Genomic DNA, 26,319 nt, shown 5'->3' with positions numbered 1-26,319 from the left:
AAAAAGCAGATTGTGTGATATAATTTACCAAAATTTTGCTGATTCTATATTTCATGATATTCAGAATATAATAATAAAAGAATAAAATAATATAATATTTGGCGCAAGAAAGAACCGCCTCATAATCCAATTGAGTCCGATATTAGTGAAGTAATGGTATTCAGAATATAATAATAAAAGAATAAAATAATATAATATTTGGCGCAAGAAAGAACCGCCTCATAATCCAATTGAGTCCGATATTAGTGAAGTAGCAACTACGAGTACTAATAGTGGAGTATATTTTTTCGTTATTCCATAAACCCTAATAAAAGCACTGTCGTCGTTGAGAACTCGACCACTCACTCCCTAGGGTTTATTGTTCTGTTCTTCGTTGAAGGTGATGGGGTTTGGTGGCTCCCTTTTGATCTCGCGATCCACTTTTTCGTCTTCCCGGAGGCGTCTGGCTCTTGCTGCTTTCGCCCATTTCTTCTCCCAGAATCCGTCACATTTCCATTCTGTTGCCTCTGCTTCACCCCGTCTTCACACTCATGATACTTGTTCTGCTGTTCCCAAGCCAAGTCCCTGGATTGGATTCACCAGGGATTTGCATGCGGCCACAATTTTGCGCTCAGGATTTCCTGCCGCTGATTATTTTGATGCCGAAGAGAAAAGGGCTGTCTCCGCGGGACAGGCTGATGACGGTCTTGAGATCGCGAAACTTGGGATCGCTCAGGAGATTGTATCCGCCTTGGCACGCAAGGGCATCGAGAAGCTTTTTCCAATTCAGGTGTTTGACTTCACTTAACAGAAGAAATGATTGAATTTGTTGTTCTTCTTATGCTTTTGGAAAAGGATAATTGTGTAGTCTCTCAATTTGTCCTCCTTGCCGTTATTCTATTTGTTGTTCCTTTGCTTGCTGTTTTGGAGTCAGTGTCCGATGACTTGTAGCAATAGGACTTAGAGCGGATATAGTGTGTCTTCAAGTTATAAAATTGTTAAATACTCTCATGGGAAACTCGAATACATGAATACTGTGCGTAGTGTAACCTCTTAGTGAAAAGAAGAGCCGTCTGTTCATTAATAATTTTATTTGTTGAACCAATAATATATCTTTTTCCCACTGCAGAAAGCAGTTTTGGAACCAGCTATGCAAGGTCATGACATGATCGGCCGGGCAAGAACAGGAACAGGAAAGACTTTAGCTTTTGGAATTCCAATCATGGATAAGATCATCAAGTTCAACGAGAAGCATGGGTTGGCTATCTTCATTTTCTTTTTTTGTTCTTATTTTTTAGAAGTTCCTACTTATGTAGCACTTAAAAAATTATGGCAAGGGTTGACTATCTTCATTTTCTTTTTTTGTTCTTATTTTTTAGAAATTCCTACTTATGTACGCACTTAAAAAATTATGGAATGTGTTGGGCTGAAAATTTCTGCTTGTTTCTATCTTTCAGACAGGGCAGGAATCCTCTCGCACTTATTTTGGCTCCAACTAGAGAACTTGCTAAACAGGTTGACAAAGAGTTTTACGAGTCTGCTCCAAAACTTGATACACTGTGTGTTTATGGTGGTGTCCCGATATCACGCCAAATGAGTACTCTTGACCGCGGTGTTGATGTTGTTGTTGGGACTCCTGGCCGTGTCATTGATTTGATTAAGCGTGGTGCTTTGAACTTGTCAGAAGTGCAATTTGTTGTCCTTGATGAAGCTGATCAGATGCTCAATGTGGGATTTGCTGATGATGTTGAGACCATTTTGGGATATATAACACAGAAGCATCAGACAATGATGTTTTCAGCTACCATGCCAAAATGGATATTGAAACTTACTCAAAGATTCTTAAAAAACCCAATAACTATTGATCTTGTGAGTTGCATGTACATATATACTCCCTTTACTTTTTTCTTACTTGAAGATATATTTTGATGCCAAATGTGGTTTGCAGGTGGGAGAAAATGACCAGAAATTACCTGATGGGATTTCTTTGTATTCAATTGCTTCAGACATAAGAGAGAAACCCGGAATAATTGGACCTCTCATAACTGTATGAACCCATGGCTTCTGTTTTATAACATTTTTTATATTGTATTTTTAAGTTGGTCATATAAGAGTGTATCTTTTGAACAAGAGCCTTTATTAATTTGTTATCAGGAGCATGCAAAAGGAGGTAAATGCATTGTATTTACCCAAACAAAGCGTGATGCCGATCGCTTGGCGCATGCAATGCAAAGGAACTTTAATTGTGAAGCCTTGCATGGTGATATCTCACAAAACCAAAGAGAGAGAACACTTTCTGCTTTTCGAGATGGACAGTTCAATATCCTAGTGGCCACTGATGTAGCTGCCCGTGGACTTGACGTGCCAAATGTTGATCTGGTGATTCTTCTCTTCACATATGTTCTTATATTTGCTTGGCTTCTTAATGCATTCATTACCTAGACAATTGATTAATGTCAGATGAAATATTTTGTGAAGTGCCCATAATGAGCCATACTTTCTTCCCACCACATCATTGTCAACATTGCTGTATAATATTTCTGAGTCGGTGAATATCATCTCATGGTCTTGTTTTACTTGCCCATGGAATAATGTTTAGGCATTTTATCTCTATCTTGCAAATGTTTATCAACTGATGGGCAAGAATGACAATCCTTTATAATTTGGAATTTCATTGAATTTATATAATCTAATTTTAGTATCAAATAGAGGCATGTTTCTGGAAGTTGTCACCAAAAGCTTACTCATGTTTTGACCATTAAGATTGAGGTATCTTAGATATGCCCTTGGGGATCCTTGATCGTTTAAGCCATAAGCTTCCTCTAGCCAGGCCCAAGAAACTAAAATTGTCCACTTTATGTTACTATGACTGAACAAATTTTGTTTACTTTCTCAGGTGGTACATTATGAGCTTCCAAACTCTTCTGAGTTATTTGTTCATAGATCTGGACGAACCGGTCGGGCTGGGAAGAAAGGTAGTGCAATCCTTATTTATTCTTCCCATCAATACAGGGATATCAAGGCTATTGAGCGTGAAGTAGGATGCCAATTTATAGAGGTAAGTTGTTTATTCTTTTTGTTGCTATAGTATTCACAATCATGTTCATACTCAAATATTTTGTCCCTATATGATCTCATTAATATTATAAGGTATTGGGACTATCAAAAAACATCTTAACTATTATAACCATGATTTCAGTATCAACTATCTAATATCCCATAGAAAGTACTTTTATATTACTTGTTTTAAGTAATCATATTGAACATTTTTGGTTTGTATAAACAAATGGCCTGCAATTAGCTACCGAAGATAGCTGCTGAGGATGGAGCCTTAGGCATGTATGGTGGCATGGAGCGAGGTGGTCGTCTTGGTTATGGTGGAGACATGGGAGGTGGTCGCTTTGGTGATTCTGGGTTTGGACGGTCAGGCGGTTTTGGTAATTCAAGGGGTGGTCGTTCGGGTGGATATGGGAATTCATGGGGTGAATTTGGTGGGCAACGTTCTAGTCGCACTGGCAATTTTGGTGGTTTTGGTTCTGGTCGATCAGGTGGTTTTGGAGACCGGGATGGTTCAGAACGGAGAAGTGGCTTTGGAAATGCTGGAGGTCCCAGTCGCTCTAGTGGTTTTGGGAATTTTGGCTCGGATCGTTCCAGTGGATTTGGCAATTCACAATCTGGGCAGAGTTCTCGTTCAAATCGCTTTGGTGACATTAATGATGGCAGCAGTGATGGAAGCAGGAGTTCTGGAAGGAGACTTTTCTGAACCCACTGATGGTAAATATGTTATTCTGTTTAAGCATCTGTGAGCTTTATGGAATTGGTAAACTTGCATGCCAGTGTTACATGACTTTTTGTTGGTGCAACTTTGGCTTGCATGTGCTTTTTGTGTGTTTCTGTCGTGAGGTTGTCTTTGGCAAGCAAGATATCTTGCTTAATTTTTATTTTAAGAAATTTAAATTTCTTGGTTTATAGACGAAAAGTTTTCCAGTTGAAAGCAGCATCTTTTATTTCAATAACGTAGACTACCCTAATGTTTTATGTTACATACCAGCATATTGATCATGTTAACTGGATCAGAGATGTTGAGCAGCATATCATCTTTCTGTTGTTTATTGACTTGCCTGCAACACTTGGCTTACCTTCTCATTTGATTAAAATGTAATTGTGATCATTCATTGAAACAGGCATCAAATATCCTTGAAACTGTTTTTAAGATCTGCTCTATAAGAAAAAACACAGGGTTGAATAGCTTTTGTTTTCAGGGTTAATTTATGCATTTTAGTTGCATCAGTCTATCGGAAATTGATGCATGAAAATTATTATCTGTATCCTTTGTGTTTGTCTTATAAATTGTATTTTCTTTGGTGTAGGGTAATGTTTATCTAAACCAGACCTGAAGACGGGTGATGTGGTTCTGTGGGGACAAAACCTTTTTGCCACAATAGCTTATGTGTACTCTTCTTCCGGGTTTATTAAAGGAGTCGAGACAGCCTGGTGAAAGTGTTTAGAGTATCCACCGGAAGGAATTAGGTATTCACATAAAATGCTCCGAGCATCGCTTAGACTTCCTATACATGTAATATAATGTAATGTATCTCTCTTTTTGGCTATTATATCATTTTGCATTCATACCTACTGATTTCAAACTTGAAATGGAACATTGAATAGCCTAAATTTTCACTGCATGTGTTTTGCGATCCATTTCTGTGTACAAATTAGCTGGGCAGTAGCATTAGGAATTAGGATTCTGTCTTTATTGTACCCACCAAACTATTAGTGTAATGCCTGCTTTTCCATGCAATAACGATGCTATTTTGCCAACAAACAAGTATGATCTTGTCAATTTAGCTTTTTATATATGAATGATTCTCTGCTGCATAACCTCTCACTATTGTGCATATGCTTTTTTTATTTTGCGAAATATACCAACAAGTAATGTAGGCAGGCAATTGTGAGAATAAAGAAGCCTTTTCAAGCTAGAGCACCCACCCAAAGCTTCTGTGACTGTTATGTGAATGTGTATTCATCAAGAGACTATATTATCAGATGAGATTGACAGAGATAAATCAATATTCAATAATGTCATGTTTTGTTTCTACTCAAACTTCTTGCCCCGGAATTTGGCTTTTGGGATTCGGCTTAGAACACCTGCATCGAGCTTTCGGTAATGGCCTTGAAGCTGGTCGAGGACCCTGTATGCGAAGTCATCTACTTGATCATCGTATCTCTCGTACAGGACCGGCAATGTGTGCGCAGCAACGAAACCTGATGGAAATCAATAGAATGGGATGCGTTTATTCACAACAACCTTGATATGACAATTCACAAGAAGATGATCTTCTGTACTGGTCTTTACCTATGTATGTGACAGTCAAGAAGTTGCACCAGCTTCCTACAATAGCAGCAGCAAACAAACTACCAGCAACCTGCACTTCACATTTCAGAAAGTCCATTAATGGTGGATTTGCAGTAGCAACTAAACAGGAAACAACAATTGGAAAACAACTCTAACGAATGTAGTGAAACTGGAAGAACAACAAACAGCAGGCCAATCACTTGAATTAAGAAATACCCAAAAGACAGCAGGAGATTTAAGCAATGCTGAGGAGAAGAGGAAATGAGCTTTAAGAGATATTACCACTATGAATTGCTTGATACTTCCTTTACAGGCAACATCCTGCAAGAAGCCTAATCCTCGATTCACCTCTGATCCGACCAACTTGCCAATGTTAACAAACACTTCTTCAGGCAGGACAAGTCGAGGGACTCTTGATGAGGATCGACGACTGCCATCATTGGTGATAAGTTACAAGAAATACATCAAAGATGCAACAAGAAACAACCAGTAAAGAGCATACACATTTGAGCATTGTTGTAAGAATACCTATTCAACATGCCCGATGCATTTTTCCATAGGAATTGGACCAGCATTGCGGCTATCAGCGTAAAGCATATGAGAGTAAGAAAGTGGTAATTAAGCCATTCAAAGAGCACCCAAATAATAGTAGCACCCGTTAGGACACTAGCTGAGATCTTCTTGTTCCTCCATAACAGCACATCAGCAGCTACAGATGATCAAGTGAAAAGAAGTTTACCTAAAAACCGAAGATGGACTGTATCGACACTAAAACTGGTATACTCATTGAAAATTCTTACATTTGCCACCCCCAAGAAGATGGTGAAGAGGTTTTTCACGGCCAAACAATCTGTTGAACTTGGAGGTCACCGTGTTCGACTTCTCTTCGAAAAATGAGACGTTCTTGTGCTTTGATACCCCTTCCGAAAGGGTCTCCATGATGTTGTTCATAAGAGACTCTGGCGTTATTCCCTCAGGCATTTTTTCCTGCAATGACAGCCCAAAAATTAGTCGAGAGATAGATACATAGATACATACATTTGCAAGGTGCAGATTCACAATAAAACAAAAGAGGGATGGAAAGTAAGCAAGAATATGTCCGTTGTTGATAGAAAGAAGAATTTTAACTTTGCAAGAACAAGTTGATTCTTGATAGAAGACTGAAGAATCTTTGGTTATTATCATATATACTTGATACGCATTGGACTCTGATCAGAGAATGAAGTGATAGTTAAACAAGAGAAGAAGGCTCTTGGTTGATTGATGAGAAGCAGTAAAAGCTTAATAGGGTTGTTGTTCTTGGATCACAGGAAGAATGCAGCCGACAGAAAGTGATGGGCTTACCTCAAAAAAGGGGAAACAGAAATGGAGACGAAAGTGAAAGAAAAGCAAGAAACCAAAACAGAAAGTTCATTGCAAAATCATGAAGAGCAAATAAATCTGAGGTTGCACTTGCACACTTGGTGTGTTCACAAAACTTGGCCCAGAATACGAATGGATGGAATATATATAGAACTGGTAGTTGAAACGAACCCAAACAAATGATTACCTAACAAGTAACAAGAATCATAGTGTAATGACAAATTGACAATGATAGTGAGTGCAGTGACAAATGCATTGTACTGTGTGTGGCGACTCATATACGTACATACACTGAAGGAGAAAGAAGCAAATCAATTAGTATTAATCTAAAAAACAGGAGAGTGAAGAAACTGAACAAAAAGGGAGGAGAAGAGTGGAAGAAGGGCGTTCACCTTAGAACAAATCGGATGAGGAGAGGAGAGGAGAGGAGAGAGCACTGGAATCGGAATCAGAATTAGAAACGGAAAAAGGACGACGAAAAGGCGTGGGGATGGGGTGGGGTTTTTGATTTGAAAGGGATCGGATGGCGTTGATTTGCGTGAGGGATGGAATCATTCATTCATTCATTCATTCACTCATCGCATCGTATTGCATCGCCATGAGATGAGTAACGCTGGTGTTTACTGCACTGCAGTTTCTCTGTCTCTCTCTCTCTCTCTCATTCAGTGTTTGGGTGGCTCGTGTCGTGCTGGTGCTGATGATGCTCGTGCAGCATTATCTTCCCCCACACCAACCCACAACCCTTTTTGAATTTTTGTACCGGCTATGCCTACGTGTCCTTCACTCCCTGTTTCTCTACATGTAGATTCATAATATTATTATTAAAATGCTCATTAATATAGTAATAAATAAATAGATAATATTAAGACTAGTATTTATTTAATGCTTCTTTCATTCTTTGGGTGCTAATAGCACTACTAGTAGTAGTTATTTGTATCAAGATCATTGGTATTATATTAAATAATTATTTTAATTTACTGTTTAATTAAAATTTACTTATTGGGCCTATTATAATATGCCCATGGGCCACTGGGCTCCCTTCCTTCTTCCTTCAGTTCAGCCTCAAAAGCACGGCATCGCCATGGGAATGGGATTGAAATCTTGAATTGCAGCGAAGGTCCCACTTCACTGGTGCACCACCAATGGCATCCTTCACAACCTTATCCAGTTTCAAAATCCACATCTACACCCACACCACAGCCACATACTCATCATCAACATCATCCTTCCTTCTTTCCAAATTTCAAATTCCAAATCAAATTCAGTATTTTGTTTTCAATAATCAGGCAGACAACCAAAGGATCGAATTCCCCCATCATCGTCGTCGTCGTCGAGAATGGCAATGGCTTCCTCCTCCTCCCCTTCGTGCTTCGCTGTTGCAACAGTAAAAACCCCTCGCTATGCCAATTCAAATGCTTCTTCCAAGCCTCTCCTCTGCCGGGCAGGGGCAGAAGCTGCTCGAGAAACCGTCCCCGCCCTAGTTTCCCGGAGATCACTGGCCCTCACATTTCTCGCCGGCGCTGCTGCTCTTGCCTCCAGAGTCTCTCCTGCAGATGCCGCCTATGGCGAATCAGGTACTTACAGTCTCCTCAATTCTCAAATCACTATCATCATTGTTCTTCCAGATACATAGCTACCCTAGCTAATTGATAATTAACAATAGCATATCATATATCGTATCGAATTATCATCGATGAATAATTGCTGCAGCCAACATATTCGGAAAGCCGAAAACGAACACGGATTTCAAGCCATACGTGGGGGATGGATTCAAGCTGTCCCTACCCTCCAAGTGGAACCCTAGCAACGAGGTGGAATTCCCCGGGCAGGTCCTCAGGTACGAGGACAATTTCGACTCCACCACCAACGTCTCCGTCCTCATCACCCCTTCCGACAAGAAATCCATCTCCGACTACGGCCCCCCTGAGGAATTCCTCTCCAAGGTCTTCCCCTGCATTCATCACTTTTCATTCAAATAATAACCAACTAACTAAACTAATGATCATGGCACATATATGTATAATGGCGGTTGTCTCTTTGCTTGTTTGTTTTGCAGCTCGATTTTCTACTGGGAAGACAGGTCTACTTTGGCCAAACTGATGCTGAGGTAACAATTAAACAACAACAACAATAACATATTCAATCAGCCATTTTCATTTACAGAATTAGACACACCTTGGATGGAATGATAGGATAGGATTTATGATGTTGATGATGAATTATTTCAAGGATTGTGTTGGTTGGTTGACTTGGTTCAGGGTGGATTTGAGTCGGGGGCTGTGGCCACTGCAAACATACTGGAGACATCGTCGCAGGTGATCAATGGAACTCAGTACTACTTCTTGTCGGTGTTGACAAGAACTGCAGACGGAGATGAAGGGGGGAAGCATCAGCTGATCACCGCAGCCGTGAAGGACGGGAAGCTGTACCTCTGCAAGGCACAAGCCGGCGACAAGAGATGGGGCAAGGGCGCCAGAAAGTTCGTCGAGAGTGCAGCCACATCCTTCAGTGTTGCTTGAATCAAAATTCAATATGTGACTACATTTTCATGTATGTATGTATGTATGTAATACAGCATATTAAGATCCATCACTCACTAGACTCATTAATCTTTCACCACCCTTTTGGTTACCTCCATTTTAGAGTTGCCCGCCTCCCTACATTAAGAAGAAGAAGAAGAATGGCTGAATCTGTTTATCCTCAACCTATCCCTATCCCTATTCCTATCTAGAAGAGGAAGAACACAAAAATGGAATTGCTTTTGCTTAATGCTACATTGCAGTTTCTGAGATTACCCTTCATTAGTTCTTATAATACTTGCTATCTTATTCCTTGGTAATTTTTTGTTAGATTGTTTACCAATTTAATTGAATATTTGTATTTATTTATTTATTTAATTGAATAAATTAAGACACAATCATGATGAAACAAGCTGTTTAGGGTCGTGAGTTGGATTTGGACCAGGCCTTTATGCTTTGGGATCAAACCACCGTTGGAGATCCACTCCCATTAGCGACTTATAGCGATCCTCTATTTATTTATATTAATTTATTAAATGTGCATGTGCAAGTCTAGCTGTCTGCCCCCACGCACAAACTTACGTACCACTCACAAACAAAGAAAAAAAATAAAAAATATTTTCCAAAAACAATCCATCTAATCTGAATCAATGAAATCAACAACCAATTATACACACATTATTCATTCCATATACATAATAATAATAATAATAATAATAATAATAAATTTCAAAATCAAGAAACCAAATGCAAATCCTCTTTACATACATACATATGCATATATATAGTAGGTAAAAATCTCTAGTTTTTCTAACGCAAACAAAACAAATTAAATAAAATAGAATCCAATTTTCCACCTTAGCTTTTTTGACATCTTAATTAAATTAAATTAAAACAACTCGAAAAAAATCAATAACAAAACCAAACTGCAGCTCAGCGCCACGCCGCCGGCCATTCTATTAACTCTAATCCCGCCGTCGTTGCTCGAATCTTCATCTGCCGGCACGTCATCGTCTCCGGCGGGACCGGGAGCATCCGCGCCGCCGCTGGCGGCAGCCTTCGCCTTGGCCGACTTGAACAGCTCGCTCGGCTGCAAAACCTTGTCGATTTTGTAAACCGCGAAGGGATCCTCGTCGATCAGAGTTCCTTTAATCGTCGCCGTGACGACCTGCGTGTCGATCTTCACATTGTCGCCGTCGTTCTTGACCGTCAAATAGTACTTGTTCGGACTTCCCGCCGTCGCCACCGTGTTCATCAATCCGTCGCTGGATCTGAGCGATCCCAGCGAATTGTACTCCGGCGTGGCGTGGTACAGCAGCAGCATCGTCTTTTCATGGGCGCCTAGGGTTTTGAATTTGGGCATAAACGATTTCAGAGTTTCGTCGGAGGGGCAGAAAATGGTGAGGCCGCCTTCCAGGCTCTGGCGGAAGGTTTCCTCGGCGCCCATGGAGACGATGAGGTCGGAGAGGCCTTTGCAGCCTTGTGCCGCCATTAGATTAACGACGTGGATGTCGGTGGGGGCGGCGGTGGGGGCCTCGGCCTCCGGCGAGGAGAGGGCGTGGCTGATTTGGATGACGGAGATGTTGTAAGGCATTTCGACGACGGATTTGACGAAGGTCGCCGGAGGCTGATCGGGATTGCTGTCGACGGCGGAGAAGGAGATTTTGCCGCCCTTGGCGTCGACGATGTTGACGTAGCCGGAGGTTCCGGCGGCCTCGCCGGTAGCCTGGTAGAGGGAGGAGGTGGTGGCGGAGCCTTTGGGGATCTGGTGGAGCTTTCTGGAGCCGAAGTAGTCGGCGAAGACGTGGAGGGAGAGGATGTTTTTGAGGGTGGGGAGGGAGAAGTGGTGGCTGAGGAGGTCGTCCATGGCGGCGTTGTCGAGAGCGCAGACGGTGATGGTGCGGCGGCGGTTGATTTCGTCGGCGAGGTGGGTGGTGGAGAGGTAGTGGTTGAAGGTGGAGAGGGAGGGGTGGCCGGCAAGGAGGTGCGTGATGTTGTGGCCCTCGCCGGCGCCGGCGATGATGGCGACAACGACGGCCAGTATTCCGATGAGCATTGTTATCATAGTGGTTTTGGACCTCGCCGGCCGGCGGGATCAGTGTCGCCTGTTTTGTATGATGATGATGATCTGCACTAATTCACATCCACTGGCTTATATTGGAATTTGGATAGATACATAGATGTTATAATATATATGTATATATATATATTGATATGAATCGCTGTCAATTATATATATAATTATGAATGGGTAAAGAAGAGGACAAGAAGCATCATGCATGAGAACAAAGGGAATACAAGCAATTATTTGTATTTATTCAATATGAAAAAAATAACAAATATAGATATTTTTTTTATATTTAAACAAAAATTATTTTTACTAAGAAAAAAAATAAAATTGATTGAACTGAGTATTCATACTAACACTATAGATCTTATCCCATGGGATCATTTGTCTCAAAAATAAACTTTATCCCCTATCCTCACATATATAGTGTGTATACATACATAATGTGTATATATAAAATAATATATAATATATATACAATGTGTGTATGGAACAACGAGACAGAATTTTGTCTGAGACATACGATCCGGTCCGGCATATTATATATTTATATATTAGGAGGTGGTTATTGAATTTAATGTAGTGTTGACATCACAATTGTGTTATTTATATATTGTGTTAATTGGGGTGATTATTTTTTATGATGTACGAATTAGGCAAATCAGCATATCAGCTTTATCTCATATATATCTTTCATGTATTTCGATTAGTTAATTAATTCCCAAGCACGACAACATACCATACCATACCAGCAAAGCAAAGCAGCTGCAATGAATGAATGATTCATTCATTTACCTTACAATCTGAAACTATTCTTACTTATACTAAATATATAAATACAGTTTGTTGTTGATGGATCGAATGATCAATTATTAAAATAATTAATTCATGATATGCCAAATTAATCAAACCCAAACACACACCATATTTATTTGATTTCATTCATTATTTGGCATCACTCACAGACAATGACAATGACAATGACAATTACAATTACGTCAATTATTGACTGACAATTGCGCACTAACCATTAGTATTACTATTGATTATTTAATTAATGGGAATCAAACCGACACACCAAATCCATAAAAGTGAAGAAGAAAGAAGAATTGCTTCATTATCATATACATATAATACACTCCAATCCTCTACTCAAAAGGTTACATTATATTTATTTATTTATAGTATGTCTAAATACAACAAAATTTATACAATATTTTTAATAACTTAAATTATATTATATATTTAAATATACTTAAATTTATATTTATTTACATCAATAAAATTACATTAAAATTAAAAATAAAATACAAAAAAGTTCCTGCACACAAAAGTACCACATACCATTATTTTTTAATTTCTAATCAAATGTAAATAAAATGAGCAGATCATTTTTTATTTTTCTTTTATAAATATAATTCAGAAAAAATATATATATTTTTAAAAAAGTTAAAAAACACAATGATCAAAATTATATTACTAATAATAATTGTGAACACACGTATATTGGGTTATCCAGTTTTCCTTACCACTCCACGGCCCAATGGGCCAAACGAGCCCAGCCCAATAGAAAATGGCAGAAGTAAGGAAAGTGTATACTACAATGAAAAAAGTACAAAGTAATATGTACACACACGCCTTGTAAATATTTCCAACTCTCAGTAGAGTCGGTTCCCTACTGCTGCTGCTGCATTCATTCTGCCTTCTCTCAATCGCTGCCGTACTGTAGTAGTTGTCTCCATCTTCTTTATTTCCCCGGCGTTCTTCAATCCACCCAACCCTCCTTGCTCCATACACAACCTTTTCTCGCTCGCCGCTTTCCCCTCCCTTCCATCTCGCAACCCTTTTTTTCATTTATTGATGCCCCTTTTGATTGTCTACGCGTCTCTGAATAGTTGTTTCATTCGATTCTTGGATTGCCTCAACAATCGCCCTCCGTATTGACCTCAATTGGAAATCGATAATGGATTCAATCAGCTGGAGCCCCGATGATTCCTCCCCAATCCTGATATCAAAACCCTAATACGCTCCGATTGCTTTCATTCCATCGGCATTCGGCTATCCTGTTTTGCTGTTTATCTCTTTGGCAAGCTTTCGATTTGTGATTGGAGACGTTGGAGATTGTTTTGTCCGGGCAGTTGGACTTCTCTTTTGTGTGGTGTGGGTCAGTTCGTAATCTGCCTGCGGTTTAATTCTTGATGTTTGTTTCTGGCCTTAATCTTTGATCACAACACTGCACATTTTTGCCTACTCAAATCACATGACATTTCTCCAGACGGTTCCCTGATAACGTGTGACTTGGTACTGTTCTGCTGCAGTGATCCAGATCTGTCTGGATTGAATGAGCATTCACTGCTGCAATTTGGAACAAACTAAATTAAAAAGAATGGCTCTTCTAATGTCACTGCGTCAGTGTTTATAAATGGCTGTTGCTAATTGCTAAATATGTGTTTGTTGGATGTTGCATATGATGAAAAAAGCTAAGCCGTTGTGTTCGTAAAATACTTGTCAAAGTTAACTGGTTTTAGGCTCTTATTGTTGTGTGCATATTGTTTTGGATCTATTCCATTCTTCTTTTCTATGTTTGCGCGTCTTCTTCGAGAGCTAGTTTAATTTCACAAGTAAATTACTCTTGCAACAATGCTTATACTGCTAAGGATCATACTCTAGCTCTTTGATGCTGAACATCTTAACATTCTTGAGGTTTTTGGATTCAACTCGTGTGGGTGCATGATTGGATGCTTAGCAGATTGCTGGTAAAAATACTCCAAACTGTGAACTCAAATTTGTATATATGCACGCTATAAAAGGCTTGTCCCTTACCATATCTTCACTTGATCGTATAATACTGTCTATAGAAATACGATAAGGTATTCACATCTAATTATCTTTTCAGAGGCATATTTCATAGGTGGGTTATGCTTTCAATATTAAGCAATTTATTCTATCATCGTGCTTCTACTTTGCTAGATACAAGTTTGTGGTTTTGACTCTTTATTTGTTTCATCTTTTACAATCCCTTACCAGCGTTCATATTGCACTGTTTGGTAAAGAGATATGATTCTTCATTACTTTTACCAGTGAGAATTAAGTTAAGCTTGTATTTTGCTCACTAATCTGTTTGTATTACGTCAATGCTCTTTGCAGAATTGTATCTGATATTTGTAACAGAAAAGTTCTTGGCTGGTTTGATATACTTCTGTGGTATCCATATATGGGCTGAAGTGTGCTTTTCATGGGAGGTGTAGATGATGAACCACCCTCAAAACGTCTGAAAGTATCCTCTAAAGGCTCAAGTGATCTTTCCCACGCTGTATCTGTTAGAGGGAAAGATAGTGGCTCATTGAGTGATCCAATGGCTCGGATGCCAGCACCGCAAAAGGAAGATGAGGTTGTTGGCACTAAAGGTGTCATTAAGAAAGTTGAACTTGTTCGAATTATCGCAGAGGCATTATATTCCCTTGGATATTCAAAAACTGGGGCCCGTTTAGAGGAAGAATCTGGAATACAATTGCACTCTACTCTAGTAGATTTGTTCATGCAACAAATTCTTGACGGTAAATGGAATGAAAGTGTTGCTACTCTGCATGGTATTGACCTCATGGATAAATCAATAGTTAAGTTGGCATCTTTTGTTATATTGGAGCAGAAGTTTTTTGAGCTTTTAAATGGAGAAAACCTCATGGATGCTTTAAAGACTTTGAGGTCTGAGATTGCACCACTTTGTATAAATGATGAGAGAGTTCGGGAGCTGTCTTATTTAATTGTGTCTCCATCATATAACTTGCTTGATGGAACTTCTCAAAAGTCAATGGTCAAGTCTCGTAAAATATTGCTGGAGGAGTTGCAAAAGTTGTTTCCTCCAACAGTGATAATACCGGAAAACAGATTGGTACATCTTGTTGAACAAGCTCTTGACTTGCAAAAGGATGCTTGTCGGTTTCACAACTCCTCTGCTGGGGAAATGTCTTTGCTTGCTGATCACCAGTGTGGAACAGAGAGGATTCCATGCCAGACATTGCAGGTTGTGTTAGGGTTTAGGTTATTTTATCGTTTCCCTTCTTTTATGTCATCAAAAGTGCAATATTTAAAACATTAGAGAAACAGAGTTGAATATAAAAATATAAAAGCCACTATATATATATATAATATTCCATTGTTTGTTGTCAATACAGTTGCACTACTGAGTGCTTATGATACTTTCAACTCTCCAGATATTACATGGACACAGCGACGAAGTCTGGTTCTTGCAATTTTCTCACAATGGAAAATTTTTAGCCTCATCAGCTGGTGATTGTCTTGTTATTGTATGGGAGGTAATTTTGTTTCTTCTACATAATGTATGATTTTACATAAGCAATTACCTTTATTTAATCTTGTTATAATTTATTATTCTCATGTGTCAGTTTATCAATGATATTTGAATATGCATCTGTCAAACACCAGATACAAATTATAAAATTACCATTTATTATACCATGGCATGCAATATTAGGTCTTCAAATCATCTATGAGAGCCTTTTGATTCTTTATATGTATCTTGATTTTTTCGCATAATTGCTTGACAGGGTGAGAGCTTATGTTTTTTGATATCTAGCTTAATTTAACTCCAGAGCTTATTGCTTATGGATAAAGGAATAGAGTAAAGATCAATTGTTTTTGGTAGAAATTTGATTGGCTAGGTGTAGGAAACTCATTGGTGAAAATGATCATCTTGTAGTATTCTTTTCTTTATGCTCCACACCGTGTCCACTTTTGGATGTCCTGATGTTTTGCTTTTGTGTTTAGGTTAAAGTTGACGGCCAGGTTTCTATGAAGTTTAGATTAGCTGGGCACCAAAAGCCTGTCAATTTTATTTCATGGAGTCCCGATGATTGTCAACTTCTTACCTGTGGAGTAGAAGAGGCAGTCAGGAGATGGGATGCTTCATCCGGTGAATGCATCCATGAGTATGAAAAACCTGGTCTTGGTTTGGTGTCTTGTGCATGGGGTGCTGATGGTAAAAGTATATTTTCTGGTGTTACCGATAAAAGCATATGCATGTGGGATCTGGAAGGGAAAGAGATAGAAAGCTGGAAAGGGCAAAAATGTACTAGGATTGCGGACTTGGGAATCACTAAAGATGGGAAAGAGCTCATAACAGTATGTAAGGAGACGACAATACTGATTTTTGAATGGGAAACAAAGTCTGAGAAATTCATTGAAGAGGATCAACCAATAATTTCGTTTGCAATGTCTGAAGACAAAAGGTTTTTGCTTCTTAGCTTATTCAACGAGGAACTACATCTTTGGGATATAAGTAGTGCAAAGTTGGTTGGAAAATACAAAGGTCATAAACGTTGTCGGTATGTTTTGCACTCTTGTTTTGGGGGCCTAGACCAAGGATTTATTGCCAGTGGAAGTGAGGACTCACAGGTGACATTCTTGTCTTCATTATCACAAATTTCATGCACAATATAGTGTGTTATATAGTGAAATATTTTTCTCAAAACATTACATCCAAAACCCTTTTATTATTCTATTAGATAGTGATTAAAATGTCTTTTCACTGTTATTCTATGAAGAAGATATGATGCTCTACTCATTCTGAAAGCTTGATGGGATCATATGATTTTATGCAATGAAGCATTTGAGCATAACCGGACTCTTGTTTTTTTGGCCTATGCTCAATGTTCGCCTCTTCCCCTTCCCTTGTGAAACTATAATGTCAATGTTTCAGGGTTACCGCGCCGTGTTTTGCAAGTATAATTGCAAGATTTTGATGTTTTTTTGTAGGTTTACATATGGCACAGACTGTCCGGAGAGCTCATTATGCGACTAGCCGGCCATACCGGGGCAGTGAACTGTGTGAGCTGGAACCCGGCTAACCCACACATGCTGGCTTCAGCGAGTGACGACCGTACGATACGTATATGGGGCTTGAATAGGGTAAGCATGGAATACAATGGAGGGAGGCATGGTAATGGTGTGCACTGCTCCAATGGAAAAACTTGAGCTTCCAAGCAGTGGTCTGTCTGTCTGTTTCTCAATTGTGTTGTGTAAATTCTTAGTACTTTCCAGCTAAAAATAGAGAAAAAAAAAAAAAAAAAAACCATTCATGAAAAGAAAGAATGCAAACCTGCATTGGCTACACTACCATTCCATGTTCTTGAATTTCAGTTAGATTAGTGAAATGTGGTGTCTGATGCAGGAAACGGATTGGGATACACACACAGCACCAAGATTACAATACTGCAATGTTGAGATCCATAGTTGTAGCAATAAGTATACATATTTTCAGCAGCTTCGGGTTTCCTTTAGGGGATCGTAATCGTAAGCGTCGCCAGCTTTGATGAACCGGCCCTTCACTCGCTTCCTTGAATCTGCCCTCACTTTGCGCGACTCGTATCGCACCTTCTTCTCGAATCTGTTAAAAATGGCATCATTGTTGTTATGAATTTGAGTTTGGCTTACTGTAATCGAAAAGAAAAGGCATACTTGCGCGTCTTCTTTTTCTCTTGGTATCGCCTGACTGCGTCGCTCTTGCGGCTCCACGGTGGCTCTGTGCCCTCCTGATGATCTGCAGTGGCGGCACTAATCTCTCCGGCTGTATGATTGGGGAATGAGAGGCTGGATTGTGCTTGCCATGTGAAAGATGCATTAGGTTCTGTCTTGCTGCTAACCATGGAATCTGCTGTGTTGCTGCTACATGCTGCTACTGATTGCATTTTCGTTCGTGCTACTCCAATCGATGGTGATGATATCTAACAATGCCGAGAGATTAGAAATGGAGATGAGACTTTCAAGCAGTTAAGGACACCTTACCTCAGCGGGACAAGGGCAAGCTCCATGACAGTCAGATTCTGACATGTCCTTCATCTCACTGATTCTGCTGTCATCCAAATTCTGTTCTCCACCAAAAAGTTCTTCGTAGTCTTCAATGCGGAAGTCAATTTCATCCATGTTGAAGTCATCGTCATAAATACTGCATTTCGGATACTGCACGTTAACATAATAGGTTAATTTACGCTTGTTCATCCGTCAAGCCCTAGCGCCATGGCTTCCTGTAGCTTCCGAAAGAAGAAAATGAATGTCAAAACATAGATGGATAGAGCGCGCGAACGAACCCTGGGAATTGCTGCTTCTCCAGCTCTGAGGTCCAGATTCTGAAAGTCAGGGTTAATTGAAGCGATTGATGATGGTTCCAACAGAGGCGTGTGCGCGCCACTAGCCGACGGTGCTTCCGCCGGAACGGATCCTTCTTCTTCAGAGTTTGGCATGCCCTGGTCGGAGTCCAAGAGAAATGACCAGATACCAGCCAATTCTGAAGACGATGGACATCCAGTGTAACAACTGACGATTTGCCTCTTATGAGCATTTGCAGGAGCAGCAGAGTGCCCCGCCCAATCGCAATTCTGGCAGAGAGAGATCCTTTCCTCGACGCATCTGACAAAGGCAGGCTGAGAGCTGGTGCATCTTTCGCAGAGCAGAGTCCTAGGGTGACGTCTTGAGAGAGCATTTGCGGAGTGGACATTACGGTCGCAGGAGAGGCATAAACTGGCCGCATCTGATCGACAGTACACAATGGATCTTTGCTCTCCGCAGAAATCACACATTCCACCCATAGTAGCTACCAGACTGCTAATTATCAAGCTCTCCTCAACAACAAAGCAGTTATATCCCTGCGCGCATCACCTGCTAAGCTAACAATTCCAATTCTATAACTTATAGCAATTCCAACAGAAGGCTGCTGCTGCTGCTGATAGCTAAGAATCAAAAGCGTGAATTGAATAGCGATGGAGGAATTAATTAAGCTGAAAGGGCAGAAGAGAAGAGATGGTACCTTTTTGGTTGATCTCGGTATTGGCTGTGCTGAGTGAAACAGTGTAGTGTAAACAGAGGAACCAGGACAGAGCACAAGTGATGGAGAAGACGATGAAGATGATGATGAATAATTTATTACTTCTGACTTCTGAGGTCCAATTCTAAAAGTTAGGATGGGCCCACTACTCACCCCTTTTTCTATCATGAATGAGAAAGAGAGGACTGGCCCAAGGCCTTATTATTGATATATTTCTTATTTAATTTGTATTTTAATTTTGATAAATTTATCCATTTTTATTATATTTAATAAATATAAATTAATTTAAATAATATTTTAATATAAAATAATCTCTATCCAACTTTAAAAAATAATAATTTATTATATATTTAATTTTTTTAATCTTTTATTTTAATTTATGTTATTATAAATAAATAAATAGTATATATTTTACTTACTAAATGATAATAAATTAATATATAATATAATATTTTATAAAACAAATATTTAATATATATCTAATTTCAAAGATTTAAAAATATATAGTAAATAAAACCAAAATATACTTCAATTACCTATCGAAAAAAAAGAGCTAAACATAATCCATAGGCATGGACCATGGTGGCCATCCTCTTTGGAATGACCCGAGTGTGGGAAACGGAGCCAGTCAAGGTCGCAAATCATGGAGAAATAACGCACCACACACACACACACACCCCTCTCTCTCTCTCGCCACTCGGCGGCCACCAAAGCACCTTGGTTTTTTGTGTCACCATCCATCTGCATCTGGGTCTAGATTTGGGTCTGGGTCCGGTCGCGTCTGTGGATAATCAGAAATCGAAACCCTAATAAAACTTTTTCAATTTCCGTGCATTTTCAACTTCTGCTCACGATTTTCCTAGATGGGTCGCTCACGCGCCGTCACTCAGGCTGCCGTCGATGATCCCGGACACAGGTTCGAACGATAATTACTTTGCTCGCTTCCTCATTTCGTACTTTGTTTGTATGTTTTCGAGTTGTAGGATATAAACTTTGTGTGTTTAGCTCAAATTTGTAGTCTGCTTCTAATCGTAAGTTGATGTCCCCGAGACGTTTTTTTTGTTTAGTTTGACCCGACTTGGTTCGGAAGCATTACTGTTTTTAGTGGGAATTCAATTTTTATCTTTGTGTTATTAAGTTTGAAGAACAAAGAGGAACTTTAGGGATTGTGCCATTTGGAGTTTTCATATGGATTTGCAGTTATGCCTGAGACTAAACGTGAGAATCACTGAAATTCCTAGTAAGAAATGTGTATGAGCATTCTGGTGTTAAACATGAGCATCATGGTGGGATTGCTGGAATATAGCATAAGCACACAGTGTAAGTTAAGGTTGCCCCAGACAATTGTTCTTATTCATATTGAAGAACAACCACCGCAGGCTACACAGCAGCATATGTCTATTGGGGCACTTTCTTTTTTTACATTTTGAACTTTGGTTGGTGAAATAATCTCATTGTTTTTAAATGCCCACAAATACATTAATCTGCGGAGTAATGTAAATGTGTTTCCTGCCTGGCTTTAAATCTTCAGTCGGTCAAAGAGAAAACGGACAGCTCAAAATGTAGAGAACACAGAAAGTGCTACTCCTGGTATGAATGTAAAACATCACTCTATATATATATATATATATACATGTTTTTTTCAAGTATTTTTAGGCTTCTTAATCTAATCCCTTTGTATGTGAAGAAGTTCCAGGAATAAATGATGGGAAGAAGGCCTTGTACCACTGCAACTACTGCAACAAGGATATTTCGGGAAAGATTCGGATTAAGTGTGTCATATGTTCTGATTTTGATCTCTGTGTTGAATGCTTTTCTGTTGGGGCTGAGGTCCATCCTCACAAAAGCAATCATCCTTACAGAGTCATGGTTAGTTAATTGCAAGCTCATTCTCTCATTTCTGTTATTTTACTATTTACGTAAGTTATTGATGAATTTTGAATTCTGAAAAATTAATATCTGACTTATGTGTCCATGCGTAGTTCCTCAACATTATGCACCTGTTTTAAATCAGTAGATGTTTCCCTTTTATTGTCAACTTATAATTCCTTGTGCTCTTTATTTCTTGTTTAAAACCGAATTTTCACTTTTATATATGAATGGTGCTTCAATAAGTTCTCTTTGGTGGGTTTTCATGATTCTGTGTAGTCGTATCAAGTCAGTAGCTTTCTTGCATCAAATGTTGGCTGAAACAATGTTTTATCGCTTAAATCTGTGGAGAGAACATGCATCAAATAGGGATAGGTGTACCTGTTTACAAGATCTTGCTGCAAATGAAGTTTTGACAACTAGATAATCTATCCCTGATATTTACATTTTTTGTTTTGTCTATTATGACATTTCTTTCTCTCTTCCAATGCTTGTACTAAAATTTATTATGTTATGTTTTATACTTTCTGCTACTGTCTGTCATCATCTTTATCTTTTGTAGGACAACCTGGCATTTCCCTTGATATGTCCTGACTGGAATGCTGATGAGGAGATGCTACTTTTGGAGGTATATACAAGATTTCTCTTTTTAGTGATTCAGGGTGTACTATTATACTCATTTTATGAACTAAAATACTAGTTTCTTATTCATTTTACAGCTACTATTTGTCAAAATTCCTGCACATATCATTCGGCTATTGAATAATTTTCTTTTCCCAGGGCATTGAAATGTATGGACTAGGGAATTGGAATGAAGTTGCAGAACATGTAGGAACAAAAAGTAAATCGCAGTGTATTGATCATTATAACAAAATATATATGAATTCCCCTTGCTTCCCTCTTCCGGTATGTCATGTTATTCTTTCAATATGTCCATTCTTAGAGAACACTCTGCTTTTAACATATTACTTCTTAACGATATTATCGTACTGGTTTTCTTAGGACATGTCTCGTGTGATGGGCAAGAACAGAGAGGAACTTCTTGCTATGGCCAAAGAGCAAAGTGAGTACATGAAAGGTACTTATCAGGTTATGCCTAGTGAGCTGGTTTTGAGGTTTGAAATTGTGGTATTGCACATTGGAATGAAAAGCTTGAAAGAGGCGAGTTATGTGAAAGAACTACTTATTTCTCTACTTTATACTGCAAGTGGCAGTTTCTTGTTATGAGTTTGTTTCACCTTGTGCCTTCAAATGCGTGTGGATCAATGTGTTGGCATTCATGCGTGTTTTCAGCTTTTAATTATTTAATTGATTTTCTTTATTCATTGTGGTGCTCCTGATCTGCCATAACTTGAGTATCTGATTTACACATAGACTGACACATTCGTCTTGCTGCCTTTGATCTAATCAACTCAGCTACCTCAGGTACTGGTACTTGTGGTGATGTTGAAGTGAAGGAAGAGACCCATTTTTCTGCAAGAATCAAGTATTCCTGGAAAAACTTTTGTGATACCTGTATTAAAATCCCTCTGTGCTACATCCTGAATCATTTGGTTTTGTATGGTTAGGTTGGAAGAACCGAAAATTGATGGACAACCAGGACGTTCCTCCTCAAGTGTCTCTTCTGGTACTGTAATCTTTCCTTGTTTAACTTTTTGACTATCATTTCTTAAATAAATACAAATTCATCCCTGGCCTGTATGGATGTATATTTTGTTCATATGCTTTCAATTGATTTCTATGGTTTTGTATCTGATTCTACTCATTCTACCCTGATAGAGCAAGACACGATTCGAGGTTGTAAAATCTCAATGGGAGCCAGTGAGAGGACTACCAGCAATGTGCTGAATAATGATGGTCTTGATGCCGTTAAATTAGAAGGTGCGCATTCTCCTGAGTAGCATCTTCTATGGTTCTGCTGCTCCTGTTTTCCACTGCTTTATAATATTATAATTCGCAAAATAGTTAATAGAGCCTTGTCAATCTTGACACTTTTCTCATGTTAGAACATGATACTAAATTTTGTTAAGATTGTATTACTACTAGTAGAGTTCTATATTTTTAGTAAAGATCTAGGGCTTTGTTTGTTTTCTATTTCAAATTAAAATCTACCCTATGCAGCCCGCATAATTCTCAATAAAAATACACTATTTTCTTCTACAAAATATCATATCAAAATTCTATTTAAACCAAATCTCAAACTCACATAAAAACTAGACACCCTAGAAATATGGTATATTCTATCCTAAGGCACTATTTTTATTTTTCTTGAAATTTTTGCTTAGGACTGACAATCATCATTAATGTTTTGGTAATTAGTTATCTCTAGAGTCCATCTGGACCAACTGAATCAGTGAGCTTCTATGTGGATTTTAATAATAAGTTATTATAATGCATTTTCCAAAGGCATATGTTCATAGTTATTGCTTGTGCTTTTTAGCAAGACAATTTCCTGTATGTGAAAATACAATGTGCATAAAGGAAATCTTATGTTTCCAGAGTTTCCATCAGACAGGAGCATTGGAGAAAAAAAACCTAGGACATCAAGCGATGAGGGTGTTTCTTTGAAGGAATTAAGTGGATATAATTCTAAAAGGCAAGAGTTTGAAATTGAGTATGATAATGAAGCTGAGCAGTTACTGGCCGATATGGAATTCAAGGAGATAGATACTGAAGCTGAGCGAGATCTGAAACTAAGAATTTTGCATATATACTCAAAACGGTAAGTCTAGTTCTTATTCTATCTTCTTCTTCTTCTTCTTCTTCTTCTTCTTCTTGTTTTTGTTTTTATTCTATTATTCTTTCTTTTCCATTTTGCAAGGTTAGTGCACTAGAATAAGGATCCAAATGTTAACTTGCTTTGTCTTGTTTTTTCTAGTCTTTTGTTAAAAGTGTTTTGATGTATTGTTTTGTATTCAACTTGGTGATTTCTTGGCAAGTATAAGTTACTGAGGTGATTCTACTCAAGAAGATGAATGGCCATTGATAGTATAAGATTAGATGTGTATTTGCTCATTTAATTATGGTTGATTCTGTCTAGGCATCAATATTCTTAAATTTGATGATTTTCATAAACCTTCATATTGTGTCTGGTTTGTTGATTATGAAGAGAACTGGAGGTTGTAGCTTTTAACATGTTTTGGGAAAGTTTATGCAATAACTTGTAGAAGTTGAAGGATCCAAGTAAAGTGCTAATTTGCTCTCTAGTTATGAATCTTTTTATTTTTTCTTTTAAGCTTTATTTGTTTCCTTCAATTTTTTTAGGAAGTATAATTCCCTGATCCTTTTTGGCGCATGCTTCTTAAACTAGTTTAATCCTTTTGTATTAATGGTATCTTACTGCCCTCGTATAAATCCACCATTTCACAGGCTAGATGAAAGAAAAAGGAGGAAAGAATTCATTTTGGAAAGAAATTTACTATATCCTGACCCTTTTGAGAAGGAGCTTACATCAGAAGAGAAGGAATTATGTCGCCGCTACCGAGTGTTCATGCGATTTCATACTAAAGAGGAGCATGGGGAGCTGCTGAGGTATGTTGTTGAGGAGCAACGGATTTTGAAAAGAATACAAGGTCTTCAGGTATTGTGTTCCCAACTTCCCATATTATCCCTTTGAATGCCACAATGCATGTAATAAGTTAATCATAGCCACTCTTGATTGAGAATGGTTATAGGGTGAAGTTGAAACTTATTGTGAGTGGTTTTAAAGTTTAGCAAGGAAGATGTGATATGAGTATGGCCACTTCTTTGCTGTTGCTGAAGATTGTGTGTCATTTATATTTTTGTCCATTCATGATTAGTTCTTTGTCAGAAGTACGTGATCTGATTGTGGTTTAAAAGTTGGATTTTCCTTAGCGTGGAATTTTACTACTCTAAATCTTTGATGAACGAATAAGACATTCAATACTTTAGGCTTATGTTTAGTATTCAGATCGTGATACTACTTTAAGATTAACTGTATGCCCAGTGAAGCTTTGTTAAGAAATAAAGAGAAGTTTTGTCACCCTAGTATGCCTCTCATGTAAAATCCTTCCAAGATCAACATGAACGTGCTGAATTGTGAATCACAAAAGTGTTAATCAGAGATATTTATGAGCATATTAAAACCAAATGTCAAGATTTATGTTCAACTTTAAGAACATCTAATTATCAGGCCCATATTGGTGCCCACTTGATTGCTTGTTAGATCTAATATGTATGTATGTATCAATTATTGGTCAAAATATGATAATAGTCTGAAGCTAATGCTTGCACAGGAAGCTCGAGCTGCTGGGTGCCGCACTTCTGCTGAAGCTGAGAGGTATATTGAACAAAAGTTGAAGAGGGAAGCTGAGGAGAATGCAAGGAGAGTGAAGGAAAGTTCCCAGGCTGGTCCCAGTGGAAAATATTTGCAGAGAATGAGCCATCAAAAAGGAGAAGTAGACACCAGCAGTCCCAGGGTTGGTAACAAGAGCCCCAGTGTCTTGGACCCTAGTGGCAAGGACTCTCTATCTAGCACCATTGCCAAGGGGCCCACTGGCTCTGAAGTCTCGGATAACTGGGATGTCACCGGCTTTCTCGGGGTTGATTTACTTTCAGAAGCTGTAAGTAGTCAACATAATACAATTTTAATTTTAATCTGAGGAAGTGAGCTCTTATAATATTGTGTGTTGCAAAATCTATTCATCCAGGAAAAACAGCTGTGTGAGGAGATCAAAATCCTACCAACTCATTACCTCAACATGCTGCAAACCCTGTCCATGGGAGTCTTGAATGGATCTGTAACCAAAAAATCAGATGCTCATGGGCTGTTCACCGTGGTCGATCCAGGCAAGGTTGATAGAGTGTACGACATGCTTATACGAAAAGGAATTGCTCAAACGTAGAATCCATCACATGATCATTTGAAGGTGAAGGGTGGGTTGAAAGTGGTAATGTTTGGTGATCTCACTTTAGAATCAATCTAAGATAGTCATTGGTAATGTGTGTTGTGTAGCTGCTAGCAAGTTCAATTGGATAATGCTTGCTGCCTCTGCTCAGATCAGATAAATGTTGAAGGATAGATATGGAAAATGGATATGCCGTGTAATGTGCTCATGTATACTTTCTCATGTATGGATTCAAATCTTACTATACAAATGTGCCAAATTTCTCTCATCAATCCCCCGCACCCACACCACTTATAATAATTTCATCAAATCTACATTTTTTTTTTTTTCAAAAATAATTTATTTATTTATAGCAATAATTTTTATACATTTTAAATTTATATATTTTAATAGTAGTAATATATGTTTAATTAATTTTTTAGTATAATATATAAAATAAAAATAAATATTTAATTCGA

The 26,319-nt window shown here is 38.5% G+C and overlaps 7 protein-coding genes across 19 annotated transcripts; 4 read left to right on the top strand and 3 right to left on the bottom strand.

The window, feature by feature from the left end:
* The first annotated feature begins 263 nt into the window (after positions 1 to 263).
* LOC127254952 (DEAD-box ATP-dependent RNA helicase 53, mitochondrial-like) lies at positions 264 to 4,784 on the top strand. The gene is made up of 8 exons (XM_051280319.1): positions 264 to 769; positions 1,109 to 1,236; positions 1,437 to 1,848; positions 1,928 to 2,026; positions 2,134 to 2,358; positions 2,876 to 3,037; positions 3,281 to 3,753; positions 4,350 to 4,784. Exons 1-7 carry the CDS (start codon positions 383 to 385, stop codon positions 3,740 to 3,742), a joined length of 1,875 nt encoding a protein of 624 aa, XP_051136276.1. The 5' UTR covers positions 264 to 382; the 3' UTR covers positions 3,743 to 3,753; positions 4,350 to 4,784.
* A 144-nt stretch (positions 4,785 to 4,928) lies between these two features.
* Positions 4,929 to 7,429, bottom strand: LOC127254954 (reticulon-like protein B8). 3 transcript variants are annotated; one of them, XM_051280322.1, is made up of 6 exons: positions 7,090 to 7,429; positions 6,136 to 6,322; positions 5,864 to 6,044; positions 5,618 to 5,765; positions 5,336 to 5,405; positions 4,929 to 5,244 (listed from the first exon to the last, which is right to left on the bottom strand). In XM_051280322.1, exons 2-6 carry the CDS (start codon positions 6,314 to 6,316, stop codon positions 5,075 to 5,077), a joined length of 750 nt encoding a protein of 249 aa, XP_051136279.1. In that variant the 5' UTR covers positions 6,317 to 6,322; positions 7,090 to 7,429; the 3' UTR covers positions 4,929 to 5,074. The 3 variants fall into 3 exon arrangements, with proteins under 3 accessions (XP_051136279.1, XP_051136280.1, XP_051136278.1); XM_051280323.1 differs by lacking the exon at positions 7,090 to 7,429 and adding an exon at positions 6,680 to 6,821; XM_051280321.1 differs by lacking the exon at positions 7,090 to 7,429 and adding an exon at positions 6,464 to 6,599.
* A 486-nt stretch (positions 7,430 to 7,915) lies between these two features.
* LOC127254955 (oxygen-evolving enhancer protein 2, chloroplastic-like) lies at positions 7,916 to 9,491 on the top strand. Its single transcript, XM_051280324.1, has 4 exons — positions 7,916 to 8,271; positions 8,408 to 8,640; positions 8,754 to 8,804; positions 8,956 to 9,491. Exons 1-4 carry the CDS (start codon positions 8,034 to 8,036, stop codon positions 9,214 to 9,216), a joined length of 783 nt encoding a protein of 260 aa, XP_051136281.1. The 5' UTR covers positions 7,916 to 8,033; the 3' UTR covers positions 9,217 to 9,491.
* Positions 9,492 to 9,954: 463 nt separating this feature from the next.
* Positions 9,955 to 11,401, bottom strand: LOC127254953 (fasciclin-like arabinogalactan protein 2). Its single transcript, XM_051280320.1, has one exon. It carries the CDS (start codon positions 11,279 to 11,281, stop codon positions 10,106 to 10,108), a length of 1,176 nt encoding a protein of 391 aa, XP_051136277.1. The 5' UTR covers positions 11,282 to 11,401; the 3' UTR covers positions 9,955 to 10,105.
* A 1,527-nt stretch (positions 11,402 to 12,928) lies between these two features.
* Positions 12,929 to 17,615, top strand: LOC127254170 (WD repeat-containing protein 26 homolog). 3 transcript variants are annotated; one of them, XM_051279113.1, is made up of 5 exons: positions 12,929 to 15,308; positions 15,499 to 15,600; positions 16,073 to 16,699; positions 17,060 to 17,292; positions 17,475 to 17,615. In XM_051279113.1, exons 1-4 carry the CDS (start codon positions 14,520 to 14,522, stop codon positions 17,276 to 17,278), a joined length of 1,737 nt encoding a protein of 578 aa, XP_051135070.1. In that variant the 5' UTR covers positions 12,929 to 14,519; the 3' UTR covers positions 17,279 to 17,292; positions 17,475 to 17,615. The 3 variants fall into 3 exon arrangements, with proteins under 3 accessions (XP_051135070.1, XP_051135071.1, XP_051135069.1); XM_051279114.1 differs by lacking the exon at positions 17,475 to 17,615 and having other exon boundaries at positions 12,930 to 13,442; positions 14,432 to 15,308; positions 17,060 to 17,428; XM_051279112.1 differs by lacking the exon at positions 17,475 to 17,615 and having other exon boundaries at positions 12,930 to 13,448; positions 14,432 to 15,308; positions 17,060 to 17,428.
* On the bottom strand, positions 17,385 to 19,221 carry LOC127254171 (zinc finger protein CONSTANS-LIKE 9-like). Of its 3 annotated transcripts, none has more exons than XM_051279117.1 (5): positions 19,107 to 19,221; positions 18,391 to 19,029; positions 18,089 to 18,262; positions 17,762 to 18,027; positions 17,385 to 17,690 (listed from the first exon to the last, which is right to left on the bottom strand). In XM_051279117.1, the coding sequence occupies exons 2-5, from the start codon at positions 18,886 to 18,888 to the stop codon at positions 17,561 to 17,563; spliced, it is 1,068 nt and encodes a 355-aa protein (XP_051135074.1). In that variant the 5' UTR covers positions 18,889 to 19,029; positions 19,107 to 19,221; the 3' UTR covers positions 17,385 to 17,560. The 3 variants fall into 3 exon arrangements, with proteins under 3 accessions (XP_051135074.1, XP_051135075.1, XP_051135072.1); XM_051279118.1 differs by having other exon boundaries at positions 18,391 to 18,966; positions 19,107 to 19,197; XM_051279115.1 differs by having other exon boundaries at positions 18,391 to 19,198.
* A 480-nt stretch (positions 19,222 to 19,701) lies between these two features.
* On the top strand, positions 19,702 to 26,133 carry LOC127254589 (transcriptional adapter ADA2-like). Of its 7 annotated transcripts, none has more exons than XM_051279782.1 (13): positions 19,702 to 20,040; positions 20,656 to 20,714; positions 20,815 to 20,993; positions 21,556 to 21,621; positions 21,774 to 21,899; positions 21,996 to 22,056; positions 22,419 to 22,479; positions 22,562 to 22,620; positions 22,773 to 22,874; positions 23,493 to 23,715; positions 24,363 to 24,573; positions 25,250 to 25,576; positions 25,664 to 26,133. In XM_051279782.1, the coding sequence occupies exons 1-13, from the start codon at positions 19,988 to 19,990 to the stop codon at positions 25,856 to 25,858; spliced, it is 1,722 nt and encodes a 573-aa protein (XP_051135739.1). In that variant the 5' UTR covers positions 19,702 to 19,987; the 3' UTR covers positions 25,859 to 26,133. The 7 variants fall into 7 exon arrangements, with proteins under 7 accessions (XP_051135739.1, XP_051135732.1, XP_051135738.1 ...); XM_051279775.1 differs by having other exon boundaries at positions 21,996 to 22,071; positions 22,410 to 22,479; XM_051279781.1 differs by having other exon boundaries at positions 20,812 to 20,993.
* Positions 26,134 to 26,319: the final 186 nt, after the last annotated feature.

Source organism: Andrographis paniculata, unplaced genomic scaffold (assembly GCF_009805555.1).
Source record: "Andrographis paniculata isolate CXL003 unplaced genomic scaffold, ASM980555v1 Contig52END, whole genome shotgun sequence".
In the NCBI taxonomy this organism is placed as follows: Eukaryota; Viridiplantae; Streptophyta; class Magnoliopsida; order Lamiales; family Acanthaceae; genus Andrographis; species Andrographis paniculata.
Note: the sequence above shows the minus strand (reverse complement) of the source record. Positions and strands in the feature narration are given on the sequence as shown.

Bases quoted from the DNA above. Each gene is read 5' to 3' on its own strand.
- LOC127254954 (XM_051280321.1), bottom strand. From the start codon at position 6,520: ATGATAATAACCAAAGATTCTTCAGTCTTCTATCAAGAATCAACTTGT. The intron at 6,323-6,463 runs GTTAAAATTCTT...CTGTCATTGCAG, and splicing joins AATCAACTTGTTCTTGCAAA to GAAAAAATGCCTGAGGGAAT. The intron at 5,245-5,335 runs GTAAAGACCAGT...GATTTCCATCAG, and splicing joins CTTGACTGTCACATACATAG to GTTTCGTTGCTGCGCACACA.
- LOC127254170 (XM_051279113.1), top strand. From the start codon at position 14,520: ATGGGAGGTGTAGATGATGAACCACCCTCAAAACGTCTGAAAGTATCC. The intron at 15,309-15,498 runs GTTGTGTTAGGG...TCAACTCTCCAG, and splicing joins TTCCATGCCAGACATTGCAG to ATATTACATGGACACAGCGA. The intron at 16,700-17,059 runs GTGACATTCTTG...GTTTTTTTGTAG, and splicing joins GTGGAAGTGAGGACTCACAG to GTTTACATATGGCACAGACT.
- LOC127254589 (XM_051279774.1), top strand. From the start codon at position 19,988: ATGGGTCGCTCACGCGCCGTCACTCAGGCTGCCGTCGATGATCCCGGA. The intron at 20,041-20,655 runs GTTCGAACGATA...TTAAATCTTCAG, and splicing joins GTCGATGATCCCGGACACAG to TCGGTCAAAGAGAAAACGGA. The intron at 20,715-20,811 runs GTATGAATGTAA...TTGTATGTGAAG, and splicing joins CACAGAAAGTGCTACTCCTG to AAGTTCCAGGAATAAATGAT.
- LOC127254953 (XM_051280320.1), bottom strand. From the start codon at position 11,281: ATGATAACAATGCTCATCGGAATACTGGCCGTCGTTGTCGCCATCATC.
- LOC127254171 (XM_051279117.1), bottom strand. From the start codon at position 18,888: ATGGGTGGAATGTGTGATTTCTGCGGAGAGCAAAGATCCATTGTGTAC. The intron at 18,263-18,390 runs GTTCGTTCGCGC...GTTAACGTGCAG, and splicing joins GAGAAGCAGCAATTCCCAGG to TATCCGAAATGCAGTATTTA. The intron at 17,691-17,761 runs GTATGCCTTTTC...CATTTTTAACAG, and splicing joins GAGAAAAAGAAGACGCGCAA to ATTCGAGAAGAAGGTGCGAT.
- LOC127254952 (XM_051280319.1), top strand. From the start codon at position 383: ATGGGGTTTGGTGGCTCCCTTTTGATCTCGCGATCCACTTTTTCGTCT. The intron at 1,849-1,927 runs GTGAGTTGCATG...TGTGGTTTGCAG, and splicing joins ACCCAATAACTATTGATCTT to GTGGGAGAAAATGACCAGAA. The intron at 2,359-2,875 runs GTGATTCTTCTC...TTACTTTCTCAG, and splicing joins ACGTGCCAAATGTTGATCTG to GTGGTACATTATGAGCTTCC.
- LOC127254955 (XM_051280324.1), top strand. From the start codon at position 8,034: ATGGCAATGGCTTCCTCCTCCTCCCCTTCGTGCTTCGCTGTTGCAACA. The intron at 8,641-8,753 runs GTCTTCCCCTGC...TTTGTTTTGCAG, and splicing joins CTGAGGAATTCCTCTCCAAG to CTCGATTTTCTACTGGGAAG. The intron at 8,805-8,955 runs GTAACAATTAAA...GACTTGGTTCAG, and splicing joins TTGGCCAAACTGATGCTGAG to GGTGGATTTGAGTCGGGGGC.